This window comes from Megalobrama amblycephala, linkage group LG13, assembly GCF_018812025.1.
Source record: "Megalobrama amblycephala isolate DHTTF-2021 linkage group LG13, ASM1881202v1, whole genome shotgun sequence".
Classification (NCBI taxonomy): domain Eukaryota; kingdom Metazoa; phylum Chordata; class Actinopteri; order Cypriniformes; family Xenocyprididae; genus Megalobrama; species Megalobrama amblycephala.
In genome coordinates, this window is record NC_063056.1 from 13,825,271 (window position 1) to 13,843,255 (window position 17,985).

Here is a 17,985-nt window from a genome sequence, read left to right on the forward strand (position 1 = left end):
GTGGATTGGTGCAGTTCTAACAAACATCATTTTCAAGGGAACTATAAACATATGAAAAAAAAACAAAACAGCAAATGGCTGTATGACATCTGTGTGAGTCAGAGGAGCACATAAAACGATTTCAGAGAAACTTGGCTCACAAATACAAAATTAAAAGCCAGGAATGGAAAACCAGTGTATATTTTTCCTGAATACACTCCCACCGTTTACACTTTTCAGAGGTTTATTTGAGGCCTTTTCTGCAAAGCAACACAACACAATAGATAGCAACAGAACAAAACCGAAACAATAACAGGGTTTCATCGATTGTGTGAGTGATAAGTTAAATCTGACACAAAATACAACATGAACAGAAACTGTGCAATCGAGACACAATAGAATTGTGTTCAATCTAAGTGTCTACACAAGCATAATGAATAAGCATATAATATTTGATTTATTTCATAGAAGTACTCTATACATTTTTAGACCCTTGAGCATAAATACTGTCAAATCTACAAGTACAATAATTATTCAGCTGACTGAAAAAACAGAGAAAATCATCTATGACCAAAGACTGAAAAACACAACTTAAGATGGTCTATTTGAATGGAATGGTGATTTCAACAAGTTTTACTCAAATCAATGTGAAATGAGTGAAAGATGAGCATTACAAGCACTAAGACAAGCTTTAACAGAAGAGAAGTACAAAAAAAAAAAGGTGACGCATAATAGATGATCGTGTTTAAATTAATGCAATAATGTAATAGGCTATATTATAAGAGGCAGAAATCATTAAGCATCCATGTCTCTGTACTGCCTGAGAAATAACAAGGGATTCTAATGTTGTAAATGAAGCTTGAAAATCATCCAATGTCTGATGCCGTCAGTTCAAACATCAGTCAGCTCATGGAAAGTATGTTGACAAAGAACATGTTGCAACATGTTGCTTTGAGATCTGCAAATATTATCATTTGTAATCTGGTATTTGCTGGTGAAATCTCTATAAAAAAATAACATTCTAATGATCAGAGCTAATGCACCTTTGTACCAGCTAGAATCCAGACCATCAAGGTCATCGAAAACTTCAAAAACATTAAAATATATCCTCAGACTGAATAGCATTCGTAGTAATATTTTGCTTCGCCCTACGGAATAGAATTCGCACAAAATACGGCATACTTCTCTTAAAATTATTTTCTGTTCTTCTGAGAGTTACAAAAATATATTTAACTTCTTGAGCAGGTAAATAATATATTTAGATCTTGATTGCATACACTTTTATATGTAACTTTGTGTGTGTGTGTGTAATGTGTGCGATGTCGTTTCATTTCTGCATCTGCAAATGAAATATGTGTCTGTGTGTGTTTAGTGAGTAGTCAATGTCTGTATATCCGTGTCAGAGCCGAACAGCTCTTTGTATAGTGGAGGGAAGAGGGAATGCACCGTGAGAGGGTAAAGCTGCCGAAACCATCGCAGTTTCTCAATATGCAGCGCGCACAGAGACTTCAGCAGCGGCACTCTTTGATACAGCTGGAATTATACAAAAACATTAGCAGTTAAAAGCCATTCCAACCAATTTAATTCTTTAATTCTCCTTTCTTTTTCTCCATCTCTTTTACCTTATGCAGTAGACTCTCCTGATTGTCTCTGTGGAGGATGTGACTAAGAGCAAGCTCCACATCTCTCCTTACTTTCTGCACTCTTTCTCTGTCTTCCAGACATGGTCGATCTACTCAAAAATGTAGGGAAGGAACGAGAGATTAAGTCCGTCTTTCTTTAAAGTCAGAATTTGTGCAGAATTTCTGCAGTTTTACTGCGCTCACCTGCATTAATGAGGACCAGTGCAGTGAACACCGCCATCTGCTGTTCGGTCAGTCTCAGCGCGCACAGATTGTGAGCAAAGTCAAATACAGCAGCTATTAGATCGCTACATGCTGAAGAACAAACAGATGCAAAAACAGTTTGAACAAAAATGTAAAATTAGTGATAATAGATTAAGAAAATGAATATCCCTTGTGTAAAAGAAATGCACTCAATTACATTTGAATGTGCACTTGTAGTGTACAGTACTTAAAATCCTAGGCCTATATTTTTTAAAAGTTGTACTTGCATATAATATATAGCACACTTTCATGACACACTATACTATACTATATTAACTATACTTTATTTCAAAAAGTGTATTTTGTAATATATTATAATATAATATATTACAATATAATATAATGTAATATAATATTGTCAAATTAAAATTTTTACTGTGAAATGTCATGCTTTAAAGAAATACACTTGATCACAATTTTACCTTTATTTGATATTACTGTAATGATCATGTTCTGTTTTATAGACTTGTGTGTATTTCATTGTTTCCCTTTGTTCTGTTCCTGCTTCCTTTGTTCCCCATTTTCCCGCTTCTTTTCTGTTTTCTAGAGCTGTGTTCGAAATTGCCCCCTATATCCTCATTCACTATTCCCTACATTACTCCACTAATATAGTCCACTTGAAGGAGTGAATGAAAACGAGTGAGTGAATTCAGACACTGAGCGTGCCGGAAGGGCTGCCGCTTTTGCATAGTTTGTGCTTGCTGTTTAATAATCATTTGAAACTTAACAAACTGGTAGCTCCAGTACAAATTAAAAGATTTATCTTATCTTAGCATGTATAAACCTTTATTAAACAATTTAATAATTGCTTAAAAATAATTTAGTCCTGTATGATATTGAAAAATGGATGGATGGATGATTCAGCTGCACGCACCAAGATCTGGCAAGATGCGGAATTCATTCGGCATGACACTAACAGTGCATTATGGGTATTCTCTAGCCATTGAGTGTACATCAGTTGTACACACGTGATTTTTTTTCCCAAACCAGTTCAGCGGAAATCCCGCCCTGTTTCACTGGCTTAAGTTACAGTGACGGGTAGGTTTAGGGATCAGTGTTTGGTGTAGGCAATCATTACTGTGATTGACATGTCGAATTATATCTTTAGAATCGGCTCCAGGGCGGGATTTCCGCTAAACTGGTTTGGGGTGGGGGGGAATCACACCTTGTACACTTGTTATTGCGGTGCATTATGGGATTAAATGAGTGCACTCAATAACATCCAGTATGGTTTCGGACACAACTACAAATGGCTGTCCCCTCAATTATTGCCCCATTTAAAGGTGGTGGTGGGGGTGGGGTAGATTTCGGCCTAGGTTTTTGTTATGGTTTGTTGCTATGGTTATTGATTGCTTTGTGCACCTGTTTCTTGTTCAGTTTGTTTTCCCCGTGTATTTAAGCCCTCAGTTTAGTTCTCATCACTTTCCGGTATTGTCTTTACTTTAGTGAAGCTGTTATGTTGATTCTCACCTGGTGAATAACCTTCTTTGTTTTTATTTTCTAAATAAGAGTAAATCTGCTGCAATTGTGATCCTCTACTCCTGGTTTGCACCGTGCCAACTGCATTTAAAATTAATATTTTAAATGTACAAATCTGCAACGTCATTGTTAGAAATGTGTATTTACAGATATATTTAAATAATGACATACAAGTTTCAATAGAAATTATATTAAAGTATATTTTATCCATCCATCCATTATCCAAACTGCTTTATCCTCTGTAAGGTCATAGAAGTATATTTTAGTTTAGTATACAAAATCTTTTCAGTACATTTGGTGGTATTATATACATAACCATATTTCAAAGACAACAAAATTATGAAATTACATATAAAGATTCACTTAAGTCCTACTTAAGTGGGTCAAAAATAGCACTCTAAAGTTAAGCTAGTTGCATTTAATATAAATATAAACGATATACTCTATATACATTTAACTACATTTTCATTTAATTGCAATTAACATGCAATCAAATGTCCAAAAACATTACATTCAGATTGTACATTATTTCCTAATAAGTACTCTTTTTAAATGTATGCTTAAGTGTACTTCTTTTTCACAAGGGGTTAGATAAATATGATTAAATACAGGTTTGTAAAACATGCTGACAAAACATGCTCTTACACAGAAAGTCTAAGGGTGATTACTGTAAACCAAAATATTGCTTTAACTCACCGAGAGATTTGAAAAGTTCTGTTCCTGCAAATTTGCCATCAAAAAATACTGTGTTGTTTTCTGTGTTAAACATCCGACTCATCCGGACCAGAACAACTTCCATGGACCCTAATAAGAAAGAAAGAAAGGCACACACAGAAGAAGGCAGAAAGGAGAGAGCAAAATGCACAGAATTATAGAACGAGGAATGAGAATGGAAGAGAAGGAGACAAAGCCAGAAATGTGACAGGTTTTTGAGAGATGAAAACAGGACAGAGAGAGATGAGAATTGAGCTGTTGTAAACCTTACCAGCCTTAATCGATTAACTAGTATGTTTTACAGACATATATATCTCACCACTCTTGAGGAGAGCAATTTGATCATTCTGACAAAGCTGACGGAATCCTGGGATACGTTTAGCAAATTCCACCACATACTGAACGGCATCGGTCAACCGCACCGCACAGTGCTGCCACATCTCATCCACCGACTACAGAGACAGAGGACAGAGAGAGAGAAAATAAGAAGGGAGGAAGATGGATAGATGTTTGTGTATTCTGTATATTCTGAATTCCATATACTACAAGTCAAATTTTGACTGATGTTTTGAATGAAGTCTTAAGGCCCAATATACTCGCTGCAAAGTTCTTCATTCTTCACTCAGAGGTCAAAAGAAGAATGAAAATGGTATACTTTTTGCAAACATCCCATTGCCAATGCTGTTTGTATTAGTATTTAAATACATGATGTATGCTATCCTCTTAATAAAACAACAAGCACACAACAAAATGGCAGAAATTCCAAGGAATTCCAGGCCATCTCCGAATTTTTAAAGGTGCCCTAGAACTTTTTTTTAAAAGATGTAATATAAGTCTAAGGTGTCCCCTGAATGTGTCTGTGAAGTTTCAGCTCAAAATACCCCATACATTTTTTCAACTGCCTATTTTGGGGCATAATTAGAAATGAGCCAATTCAGGGTGTGTGGCCCTTTAAATCTCGTGCTCCACGCCCACGGAGCTCGCGCTTGCCTTAAACAACATAAAAAAAGTTCAAACAGCTAATATAACCCTCAAAATGGATCTTTACAAAGTGTTCGTCCTGCAGCATGTCTAATCACGTAAGTACAGTGTTTATTTTGATGTTTACATTGATTCTGAATGAGTTTGAGGCTATGCTCCGTGGCTAACGGCTAATGCTACACTGTTGGAGAGATTTATAAAGAATGAAGTTGTGTTTATGCATTATTACAGACTAACGACGGCTCTCTTGTCTCCGTGAATACAGTAAGAAACGATGGTAACTTTAACCACATTTAACAGTACATTAGCAACATGCTAACGAAACATTTAGAAAGACAATTTACAAATATCACTAAAAATATCATGTTATCATGAATCATGTCAGTTATTATTGCTCCATCTGCCATTTTTTGCTATTGTCCTTGCTTGTTTACCTAGTCTGTTGATTCAGCTGTGCACATCCAGATGTTACTGGCTGCCCTTGTCTAATGCCTTTCATAATGTTGGGAACATGGGCTGGCATATGCAAATATTGGGGGCGTACACCCCGACTGTTACGTAACAGTTGGTGTTATGTTGAGATTCGCCTGTTCTTCGGAGGTCTTTTAAACAAATGAGATTTATATAAGAAGGAGGAAACAATGGAGTTTGAGACTCACTGTATGTCATTTCCATGTACTGAACTCTTGTTATTTAACTATGCCAAGGTAAATTAAATTTTTGAATCTAGGGCACCTTTAAACTAGATTAACGATCGATCTATAAACAAATTAAACTCACTCATATTGTCAAATTACTAAAACTTCATTCGAATTTGACAAATAATCAATTTTCCTGTACCTAATAATCAACACAATGCAGGGGAAACTGTAATATGAACTGCAGCAGTGCTAAACTGCTCATTGCATCATATAACAACACATGAACTATCAATGTCTATTTGTTGTCGCTCGTGAAATTAGCTTCTCATTTGCATAAAGTTGAAATTTCTAAACTTTTGTCGCATGTCTCCCGTCACTTGACACGCCTACAATCTGTTGCCAACAGTCACTGTAGCTCGTGTCGCCGGAAGTCGCCAGCGCTCCATTGAAAGGAATGGGATCATGTCGCTTTGTCACTGCGTGTCGCTGGCGGTGTGAACGGGGCTTTAGTTTAACCAGATTTTGTTTGAAATGGCATCACACTCATTCATTCTTCGATTTAGCTTGAAGTATATCAGGGCTTTAATGATTAAAAATATGTGCTTTATTTATTTATTCTAACTTTATTTTTTACTATTGTGAAATTATTTTTCTTAATTTTAACTTTTTTCTTGTAATTGTGACTTTATTTCTTGTTTTTATGACTTTATGTTTTACAACTGGCATTTTATAATAATTGATCATTTTTCACAATTTTCATTTTTCAATCTTAGATTGAGAAAGAGGAAAGTGCGACTAATGCTACAGTGTTTCAAAGTATAATTTGGTTTTATGTGTTCGTTAGTTGTCACATGTATGCAGCCCATTGTTCCACAGCCAAAAAAGAAAGTGATGAAAATTGACAGAACAACAACAATAGATGTCCACATTTAGTGCTTGTGTGAGGAGATACAACTCAATTTTAAATAAGTATAAAGATATTTTATCGGTCATAACTTCTGGAGAGAAATAACGCAGACACCGGACGCCCAAGGCCAATTCACACTGCACTAACAGACAGTACGTCAGTTCTCAGACATTTCCTGAGCCAACAAACGCAGATTCAACGCGTTCAATGGGCGAAAATAATCGCTGACTAATGCCATCAGACACCAACCGGGGTAACACACTGATCCGACAAAACCCGTCGAAGTGTCTGTTGGTTGGCATCTGTCAGTGCAGTGTGAACTGGCATTTAGCGTACATGTAAAAAACAGATGTATACTTTGGGATTTACAGTTGTGCTAGTTATAGAAGAATAGAGGACATGTACTTTGCTCTGGTAAGCATGGATCTCCTCCCTGCTGAAAACCTTCCATCTGAGAGCCTGCAGTTCCTCCGGTCGATACTGAGTTGTCTCTCTGTGAGAACGAACGATACTTGCCGAGATCTCCTCTGTCAAAAATCGCACAAAGAGACACGTTAATTTGAATGCACGACAGTTCCACACTACATAGTTCAACTCCTAACCCTATTAAACCACTTTATACCACCACATAGCATACATGACATTTTAAAAATGTGCTAAACTGCTTGCGGTTCTCACCTATGTGCAGAGAGGTCGGATAGGAAAAGAACGAGCTCTCAGGGTCAAAAGGATGAAACCCCATTTCACTGCCGTTCATGTTCAAAATAGCCTCTGGTGTAGACCGTGTAGAGTCAAATCCTGAAAGACGGAAACACAAAATGATAAACCAAGATATCTTATGAGATTTATCTACCAGATGAAAAGTAGGTCACAATTTATATTAGGTGGCCTTAACTAGGCCTACTATGTACTAACATTAAATAATGAAAAGACTATGCACTGTGTATCTACATCTTACTCTGGAAAATTCCCATTTATTGCTAGTGAGTTTGACGTATGATTGATTTTAGAAGTATGGGTAGGGTTAAGGCCCGGGTGTACTTCATTTTCCGTCTGGTGATTGTCAGCATTGGTCGATATCTGTCGGTGCAATGTGAACTGACCTTTAGAGTTAAATTTTGAGGTAAGGTTTTGAGTTACAATACAGTTAAGGGTAAAGTTAACAGTGTAACAACAAATGTTACTTAAATGCAAGTACTTTAAATGCAATTAAAGTTCACCCAAAAATGAAAATTCTGTCATCATTTACTCCCCCTCAAGTAGTTCCAAACCTGTATGTGTTTCTTTGTTCTGCTGAACACAAAGGAAGATATTTGGAAGAATATCAGTAACCAAACAGGTCTCGCCCCCATTGACTACCATAGTTTTTATTTTCCCTACTATGGTTGTTAATGGGGGGCAAGATCTGTTTGGTAACTGACATTTCTTTGTGTTCAGCAGAACAAAGAAACTCATATAGGTTTGGAACTACTTGAGCGCGAGTATGTTGTAGTGTATAATGTATCAAATTTTTAAGGCCACCTAATATGTGTGCGATCGAGAAGTAATTCTTTCAGTGTTAAGTACAATTATTAGGGAGAATTTCTCACCTCTACCAGCTGACAAGCTGTTGCTCTCACCTCTCCTGTGGGAGCTCCTGTAGGCCAGACTCTGAGCCTGGGCCTCGCCTATGCGACACTCCAGGTATGGATGTACCTCCGGTGGGCAGCCTGGCAGTTCAGGCTCTACAGAATAAGGGTAGGCTGGAGGTAGAGGCGGGATGAGATGTGATGACTGTTCTCTGGGCTCTTTGCTGGATCGGTAGGCTGGGAGAGACTGAGGCTCTTGGACTGAGCTGGCCTGAAGACGCTGCTGTTGTCGATGTCTCTCGACTTCTGCAAACAGGGAGTCTCTCTGACGCTTGGACATGCGGCCAAACTTCACAGCTGAGGGAGATGAGAAAACATCACTACAGTTACACAATTACATGCACAAACTGAATATCAAATTTGTATTTGATTTATTCCAATAAATCATCCATTCAAACATTCTTCCATCCATCCATCCTTTCTCACCATCGCGGCTCATCCCCTGAGCGACACATTTTTTGAGGCGGCAGCTCTGGCAGCGGTTACGGCTGGCACGGTCGATGGGGCAGTTGCTCTGCCTGGAGCATGAGTACTGCACGCTGGAGGACTGACTTCTGCGGAAGAAGCCCTGTAGAAGCAGAGAGACAGAGAGAGGTGGGTTGTGGAGTTGTGGAACAATATATGCTAAAGACACAAGACATCCTGTTTGTGAGTCCAGCCTAAATGAAGAATATTTGATATTAGTAAAGTAATTTTCTTTTTCTTACCTTGCAGCCCTCACAAGTGATAACTCCATAATGAACCCCTGAAGATTTATCTCCACAGATCTTACATGGGATCACCTCAATCTGAGCTAAAGACACAAACAAAACAATAACAACACAGATTAAAGCCGTGATCATGTGCTTTACCCCAATGTGTCGATCTGTCACAGTTGATTTAAATAATTCCTGATGCTATTAATCAGATTTAAAATTCGAGCCAGCAGAGGGCAGTATAGCCCTCTAAAAAAAATTAGTTCAAAAGTTCAATTTTGGAGTAAGATTTTTATATTTAATTTTTTTTTTAATAAATTAATACTTTTATTCAGCAAGGATGCATTAAATTGATCAAAAGTGACAGTAAGGACATTAATAATGTTGCAAAATATTTATTTTTCAAATACATGCTGTTCTTTTGAGCTTTCTATTACATAAAGAATCATAAAAAAATGTTTCATGGTTTTTACAAATGTATAATCGGTTTAGACTGCAATAGACTGATCCATTTATCAATTAACATTTAATGAAGCCACAAAAACAAGATTTTGAATGGTTGAAGAAGTGCGTTGATGCTTTCAGATGTTAAAATGGTCAGAAAAAGACAGGTACATTTACTGAATTTGTATTCTGTAATGAATGGATAGGCTGATTAAAATGAACTAATGAAACAGTGGATGATTGGTTCTTTTGTAGTAGATGCTTCTTTTGTGTATTTGCAGTTAAATGTATTTATTACACACATTCACAGTATACTAGAATATAAATGCACAGGGGTATAAATACACAAACCTCCTGAAACAGAAACACACACTGGTTTTGTAACAGACTAAAGATAATCCCTGAAAGCCACATTAAGAAATCCTAATCTAATGAACAGAGAGAGAGAGAGAGAGAGAGAGAGAAGGGGAGGGAGGATGAATGAGAGGAAAGGGAGAAGTGTGAATGAATTGCAGCTCAACAGTGGTACAGTGTACACTATTAAAAATAAAGCTTCCAAAAGGATTTTGAGATTTTGCAGTAGAAGAATGATTCTGGGTTCCTCAAAGAACCTTTTAGTGAATAGATATTAAAAGAACCATTTTCTTCTTAGTGGGAAAAATATGCACATATACACATTTTTGTTTGGGATATTAGGAAATGGTGTGTCTATTGGTGTCTATAGTTTGTATACTAAGCTAATGATATTTCCTTTCCCAAAGATTTAACGAAAACACTATTTAGTAAGTTTATTATGTTGTTTTCCTCACAATGTATGTTGGCTAGTCCCTGTTATAGGTGATTTCAGGTTTTACTATCCTAGTGGGACCTCAAAAACGTAGGAAAAACCTGACACGCAGACATACAGGCATGCATGCACAGATACACACCTACATTAGCAAAGTGAGATTGTTATGTATTGAACTATAATGCATTGATGAATCACCATTTTTATGAGCAACATACAGTATGCATTGATAAATCGTTCACAATTAGATCAATAATATTAATTTAGAAAATAGGTGGGCATAGTTTGATTTTTTTTTTATTTCATGCCAACTTTAATGTTCTGATCTGGAGATTAGTCTTAGAAGACTTTGTGGCATGTTTGCAGGTTCTTGAGCTGAAAGTCAAAGAGTATGTGTTCTATACATCTGTGTGTGTGTCTGTGTGTGATTGTGTGTGTGTGTGTGTGTGTTTTCGGTCAAAATGACAGTAAATCTAACCTACTTATTTCTTGGAATCCAGCAATGTGTGTATGGCTAAGTAATGTGGTCACATCGTCCAGTACCAAGGAACACGAGTCTCCTCTTTCAAGAAGCATGTACACAGACACACACACACACACACTGCACACATACAGGTGGGAGGAAGTGTACAGGAGGAAGTGAGTGGGAGAATGATACAAGGTTAAAGTTCATAAAGGATACACTCCACTGAGGCTTATATATATATATATATATTAAAAAAAAAAAACATAATAAAATGTTATAAAGAGGTTTTTTATTGAGAGCTGAACTAATGGGCTTACACTTGAAATTGTTTACCAAGGGTCATTTTTAATCCTAGCTTAATGTAACGCTGCGACAACACACTTCATTACATTAACATCTTGATGAAAGGAGCATGCCAGTGCAGGTCAGATTGTGCTCTGCCGTTCATGTGCACATTCTTTATCTCAGCGGTGTCTTAAAACAGCAACAATTCTGTCTTACATGTGAATTGAGACATTTTTTGCATTGTGCAGTTTGCTTATAATGTAATTATGAACACAAAGTCTTCTAGTCTAACTTTGATATTGCGCAATTTTAAACAGTTGTCAATGCAGCACAACAATGTTGTGGTTATAAGTGTCGTGTCAAGCGAATTGTCAGTACAGTCATCAACATTTGGTGCAGTTTCAAAAAAACAACGTCGGTACAACAGAATGGAACGTGAATGGAAAGTTAACTGAAACCATAATGGAAGTTGACCTAAAGGAGACCAAAGTTCACTTTCAGCGCCAGGAACCATGCAAATCAGTGGTTCTCCACCAAGGGGCCCACAGGGGACCTTAGCAAACTTACAATGGGGCCTCATGATGGCTTAAAGTGATTTAAAATAAGACAAAACCAAGCTTTAACATAAGCTAAAACAACTAAAAATCAAGATTTAAAAAAAAAAAAAAAACAATTAAAATTTTTTTTTTTTTTCATGATTTATCACATATTTTCTTTTGTCAAATCAACTTAAATAATTAATGTGGTTCATATAATTATAATTAATGTGGTTTAATATAATATTCAGAGTTTCTGTTGATTAAATCAATCGGCTTCATTGTATTAACTCAAATTTTTCATTTCAATGAACTCAAAATTTTAAGGCAACTAGGTAACTTACTTTTTTAAGTTAAACCAACAATTTTTTTTTAGAGTGTTGTTTTAATTCACCCCAAACTTCTGGAGTTCTAAAATGTAATTATTAAATTAAATTTGATTTAAATATTAATATTAATTTCCGTAAAAAAAAGGGTGGGTTATTTATTTATTTATTTATTTTCATATAATTGACTATTTAAATAGTAAAAATTGTCAAAAAAAAAAAAAAAAAAAAAAACACTTCCCACTTTCCACCCTGGTTATCTCTTTCAGGGTTTCACACTGTTCATACTTTACCCTGCATTACTAATTCACACAGTAACTTTGACACGGCTACTGCCCTTTAAAACCCCCCCCACGTGAAATATTGCTAAACACAGTTGAAAGTGTCCTTAACCTGGTGTTAGAGATTATGTTAATTGGTTAAGTATAGTGTGAAGAGTCTATAACAGTATTGGGTTCTCTTATGGGCCATGTTATTATGCTAGAATGATCGTATTTAAATTCATAAAAAAGGTGATTCGAGGTAAAGTGGAATCTGAATGTGTCATGTCAGCCTGACCTTTTCATGTCAGAAATTTAAGCTTCTTTTGATAAGTTTTCCCACCTGGTCCATCAAAGCTTTTTACAGTGGGTGAATCAAAGAAGGGCATTTTTTCACAAAAACAACAAAATCAAGTAACACATCACAAAAAAACAGGGAGATTCACCTAGACTGACTGAGACTGGGGGAATATTGAGTGTGAGGAGGTGGACGTGAAGGTGTCAACCTCAAGTCTTTTTAAGTGGTTTACTGGCTTCTCTTTCACTCTGACTTTCCCTCTTTCAAGCATTATCTTGCTCTTTATTTCCCTCTCTCTGTCTCGCTCACAAAGGATGCGACTGCCAGTAATACGCTCTTTCATCTGTGTTTTTACTGCCAGGAATGTCCATCCCCCATCCTCCCCCCGCCGTCTCGTTCTCATCCTCTCTTCTCCCAATCCCACCATCTCCCAAAGGAGCCTTTGTGAAAATATTAATCTGATACAGCACTCTTCAAAAACTATATCAAAAGAAATTAAAAAATATCATATTTCTTGTCTCTGTGGTGCATTGTAGAGTGAAACCGAATGCAACATTTCTCATGCAGTGTCATGCAACTTATCACAGATTTAATTAATCCTGTAAAGCCTGACATATGAAACAAATATTTTGAAATGCAAATTTATTGAATCTATTTTGGGTATCATATTTGATACATTAGGTTTTTAAGACTCGTATAGTATGATACAGTGAAAATATAGTGCTATACAGAGGCCCAAACTGAGCAAGAATATGCAATTTGTTATTTATATGGCCAAAATGTAAGATGAATTTCTGTTGCAATGTAAATCATTGAGATCTTTATAACAGTATAACAGTTTATATTTGGAATTTGAATGTGGTCTTTTTGTACTGCACTTTGGTCAGTCTTGTGGCTGTTTTTAAATGTGCTTTTTAAATAAAATGAACCTGAACTTGAATACATAAAAATCAGTTGTAACTCTATATCTCCTAATAATATGCCTTAGTAAGATGATACTTAAATGCGTCGTTTTAGGACCAAAATTCTTAGTTTTTATTGTGCGGGGGCAAAACATATAATTCACTGATGATTAGAGAGATGGACAAAGAAACCTTCCTCAAAATCCTGATGTATCATATTTGATTTAACATGAATTTTAATGTTGTATGGATAATCAAGTATGCAGTAATTAGCATACGTGCATGTTTCTGTGTCAGTGTGTGTTTATGTCACTGTGTCAAGGTAGGCTATGTCATGATTTGGGGCACAAAAGGAAACTCCTTGCAACTGTTTTTGCAAGAGTGTGGGTCTCATGTCAATCTATGAGGGAAGGTGTGAATGTGGGTCGACGTCTTGTGCATTACATGTGACGTTCGTGGATGCAGTTTGAAAATTGCCAGGTAAAGCCATTCACTTTAACCTAAATGCCATGTGACTAACAAATCTGGAGCCAGGTATATGACATAATCGCAACACCGACAGGCTGATAGCACCACAGAAACACGCGTGCACAGGCCTTTTCACTATCGACTAACCTGAGCTGTGACGTGAAAGGCAGCAAACAACATTTGATTTCCAATTGTCCATTTCAGGCTTTTATGAGCCCTAAAAACAGATGGTAAAATGTCTGAAATAAAACAGAAAGACTTACGATCAGTGTTATTTTATATACTATTACTGTTTTTATTAATATTTAGAAATAGTTTTTGTTTTTATATTTTCTGCTTTCATTTTAATTTTAGTTCAGGTTTTATTAAATTTGTTTTGTTTGTGTTTTGTCATTTTTTTTTTTTTAAATGTCTATATAGTTTTTATACATTTTTATTTCAGTTTTAGATTTATAGATTTAGAGTTACTTTAATCAACTTTAAATCAAAATGAGAAATGTTAAAAGCTAAAAATGCTAAATGAGAAAAGCTAAAATATAATAAGTATATATAACATTTTTACTTTTTTTTTCAGTTAAAATTTGTTTTATTTCAAGAGACGAAAGTTTTTTTTTTAATGGTTTTAGTTTTAATTAACCATAATTCCTTACAGTTTTCTGGCAAAAAATGTCTTTTGAATGGCCGCTGATGGGTGCTAATTTGGTATACCGGACTAAGTGAATTTTCTGTTACTACTACGTATTGAAATAGAGCCAGTAACAACAGACTTACATCTCCTGCCCCACTTTCTGCTTTTTTCGTCTTTCTTTCTTCTACAATCTACACTGTAAAAAATAAATCAGTAAAATAACAGAAAAAGTACTGGCAGCTCATGAGTCGGACATTGAGACAATGAAGTGCAAAATCATTTTCATTTAACACCATTGTATTAGGTTTCTCATTCAAACAATTGCATTGTGTTAAACTGACTTGAAACAGTTGTGTTTTGGCACAACTCAATATTTTCATTTTGAAAGAACGTTTTAATTAAGTAGGCCAAAAATAACATTTAATGCTTGATCAATTTACTTAAGTAAATTAAGTTAATCCAACACGATTCTTTTCAGCCACTTTATTTAATCCATTTGAGTTGAGAGTACATAAATGATTACATTACAGAAACTAGGAACAGGATTTCCCCTTCCCATCGTGCTTTGCACAGGGCTGGATAGGGAGAGTAAATGTTGAAATAAAATGTTATTTTATGCATTTTTTTCAATCAAGATAAAAAATTGGGAAACTTGTTTAGTGTTCTTTTATGTTTATATTTGAAAGAGTTTCTGGTACGGTATGTTAGTGTTTTTGGGGGTTAACATTGTGGTGAAGTGTAGAGCATGTGCTTGGATTGAGGACATGCTAACAACAATTAAAGTTGTTTTAATAATAAAAAAACAATTACTTTGGGCATGCCATGGATATAATAAAACCGTCTTCTGGCTAACGCCTATCAATAAGAGTACTGACAGAGTAAAGATTTTGTAAATGATTTTCTTGTTAGATAACATTTGTAAAAGTTGTAAAAATTGTTCTTGAATGCATTCACTAAATGAACTAATCAATTAAACTGGATTACCTGATTTAATTTTTGTTTGATATTCATTTTAGGATAATTAAACTTAATAGTTTTGGACAAAATTAAGAATGTTCACCTGATTCAACTAAATGTCATTGAATTAACCTTATATAATGAACTTACGTTAACTGAAATAAACAGTATTTTGAATTACACATTGCATTGTGTTGTGTTTTATGATTAAACTAAATGTCTGTAAACTTAACAGATAATGTCCTGGCAGAAAATTACTAGTACCTTTTCCGTTTCTTCACCACAGTGGCCTCTCTCAAACTCAAGGCCTGTAATCTAAAAAATAATCTCTTCCTGGTTCTTTGCATGTGTTTTCTGTCCTATTGTTTTTAAAATGCCTCTAATACTTACAGGTTCACTTGCACACACAAAATCCAATAAAGAGAAATATCTCCATATTGACAAAAAGCTTCTCATTCTCATTATACCTCTCTGAAACCACATGCTGATAAAGAGAAAATATCTCTTTTTCTCTTCTGTGCTATCTGTTCACCTAAACCACATGCTGATACAGACAAAAAGCATTCATGTTTCTCATCTCTGCTTAGAGAAACCGATGAAAAATATACCAAAGAAGAACAATCAAAAGACAAGAACAGTCCTGCATGAGAATTATTAGAGGTCTGCAGAAAGAAATCTAACTCTCAGTCTAATGAGTTAAACAATATTAAGACTCTAAAAACTCTAGAAATCATATTTCTTAGGGTGAATTATCAGACATTGCAAACTATTAGCAGTTATAAAGCCCCACTGGTACTTACCACAACTGAAGATCAGCATAAAACATAGATTTATCCATACATATTCAACACATTTCAACAAACTACAAAACAGCAGAACTAAAACTGAAGAAAGTCAATTTACCTGTTGAAATGTACCTACATTTACACAATGCCTGTGAGAGACTTCTGTATTTGTGATTGCATCTCTCAGATCAGCTTTCCAGAAATGAAGATACTATCTCACCTTTATATATATATATATATATATATATGACTGTAAGTAAGATGTAAGCTGTGATATGTCGTAAATGATTATCTCTGATGCACCACTGATAGTGAAAAGTTACATAAATCTATACCGCAACTTCAGTATTTAGGTCTGAAAATGCCACTGGAAATGTGCAGGTCCTCCTACTGCAGTTATTTTTGTAAACTTTTAAAAATGTTTTTGAAAAAATGTTTGTAGTGTGTAAAATGTATTAAAAAGTTACAATTTATAAGAATGTCAACATGATAAAACATAATAATTTCTTAAGTTTACTCTTTGTTGATCATTTTTGTTTAAAAATGTAATACATTTCTCTTTATTACTGGGAATTTCTCCATTCTCCATCTCTTTGAAATACTCAACTAGAAAAAAAAATTAAAAAAACTCTAAGACTACGTTCACACTGCGAACCTTAGTGCTCAATTCTGATTTGCCGCTCAGATCTGAATTTAGCTTTCACATAGCTTTCACGCAGTCATACGGAAGTAAACACGGAGGACATTAAAGTAAGTGATTACACGTTTATTTATAGTGTGATCTGCCACAGAAACCAGTGAATTTAAGTGCAGACAATATAAAAAACAGAAAAAAGAGAGCAGAGTTTTCAAAGATGATACGAGCACTCGTGATTTGCTTGTATATAGAGCTGTCACTGTAATACTTATGAGTTCTGACACATCACTGTCCTTCCACTGACTACCTTTAGCAATTGTCTTGATAACGTCGGGTTTGTAAAATCTTTGAAGTGACTCCCATGAGCACAGAATTGTGACGATGTGTGACGTAATAGTCGCATGAACTCTGATTTGACTGTTCAGACTGAGGTCGCATTGCAAAACATCTGACCCGTATCGGATTTAGTAGCACATATGGAAGTAGAACAAATCAGAATTGAAAAGATCAGAATCCATGTGGTTTGTGCTGTTCACACTGTCATGAGAAAAACAGATCTGAGTCACATGTGAGCAAAAAAAAAAAAAAAAAAAAATCGGATTTGGGCCACATTTACCAGCAGTGTGAACGTATGACGGTGAGAAATAAATTAGAGAAAGAGCAAGACAGGAGAGAAAAAGCTACTTTTTTCTACAAAATGACAGATAATCTCCAACTATTCACACACAAAATAAAGACAGTGAGATAAAGCAGGGGAAAAAAAGGCAATGGGTAAATGTTGAAAGAAAATAAAAGTTCTGTTTATAATATGTTATAACACCTTTCTGAATAGGTATGAAGGTTGGAGTCATGATGCTCCATTTTATAGTCAACAAATTATGATGGTATGTTATTTTATTGTTTCAATACTGCAATAGCTGTACGTAAACTAAAGTTCTCAGGTAAACTAACGAATTGGTTAATGAGGAGAAAGAAAGGCGAAAACGTACACAGAACGTACACACAAAAACTCCTCTTAAAGACAGTCGGTCGATTTAAGAGCCCCCCCTAGTACATGTAGTGGTTCTGTCTGTGCTTCTCTTGAAACCTCCATCGCAGCATTCTGCACTGTAAACTAGTGAAAAACCTCAAGGTTCCACTAACGGAAATCCTCGAGTTGAACACAAGAGTGCTGTGACAGGACAAAAAAAAAAGAGTCACCAAGAGAAAGAATGAAAGAGAGAACAAGAGAGAACCTGGAAACATCAAGAGCCTATAGCTTTCAAAGAAACACAGTACATAAATGAGACAAACTGA

The 17,985-nt window shown here is 35.5% G+C and overlaps 1 protein-coding gene across 5 annotated transcripts in view; it reads right to left on the minus strand.

Moving 5' to 3' along the window:
- Nucleotides 1-205: 205 nt before the first annotated feature.
- Nucleotides 206-17,985, minus strand: part of rorc (RAR-related orphan receptor C) — a 44,246-nt gene continuing 26,466 nt past the window's right edge. For 3 of the 5 annotated variants that reach the window (XM_048152707.1, XM_048152705.1, XM_048152710.1), the window contains 10 exons: nucleotides 8,923-9,008; nucleotides 8,642-8,783; nucleotides 8,177-8,512; nucleotides 7,266-7,385; nucleotides 6,993-7,114; nucleotides 4,378-4,510; nucleotides 4,041-4,148; nucleotides 1,806-1,916; nucleotides 1,602-1,711; nucleotides 206-1,512 (listed from right to left, as the gene is read on the minus strand). In XM_048152707.1, coding sequence (XP_048008664.1) covers nucleotides 1,348-1,512; nucleotides 1,602-1,711; nucleotides 1,806-1,916; nucleotides 4,041-4,148; nucleotides 4,378-4,510; nucleotides 6,993-7,114; nucleotides 7,266-7,385; nucleotides 8,177-8,512; nucleotides 8,642-8,783; nucleotides 8,923-9,008 — 1,433 coding nt within the window. In that variant the 3' untranslated portion in view covers nucleotides 206-1,347. Of the gene's footprint in view, nucleotides 1,513-1,601; nucleotides 1,712-1,805; nucleotides 1,917-4,040; nucleotides 4,149-4,377; nucleotides 4,511-6,992; nucleotides 7,115-7,265; nucleotides 7,386-8,176; nucleotides 8,513-8,641; nucleotides 8,784-8,922; nucleotides 9,009-13,829; nucleotides 13,915-17,985 lie in introns of those variants that run through there. The other 2 variants (XM_048152709.1, XM_048152706.1) reach the window with 2 other exon arrangements.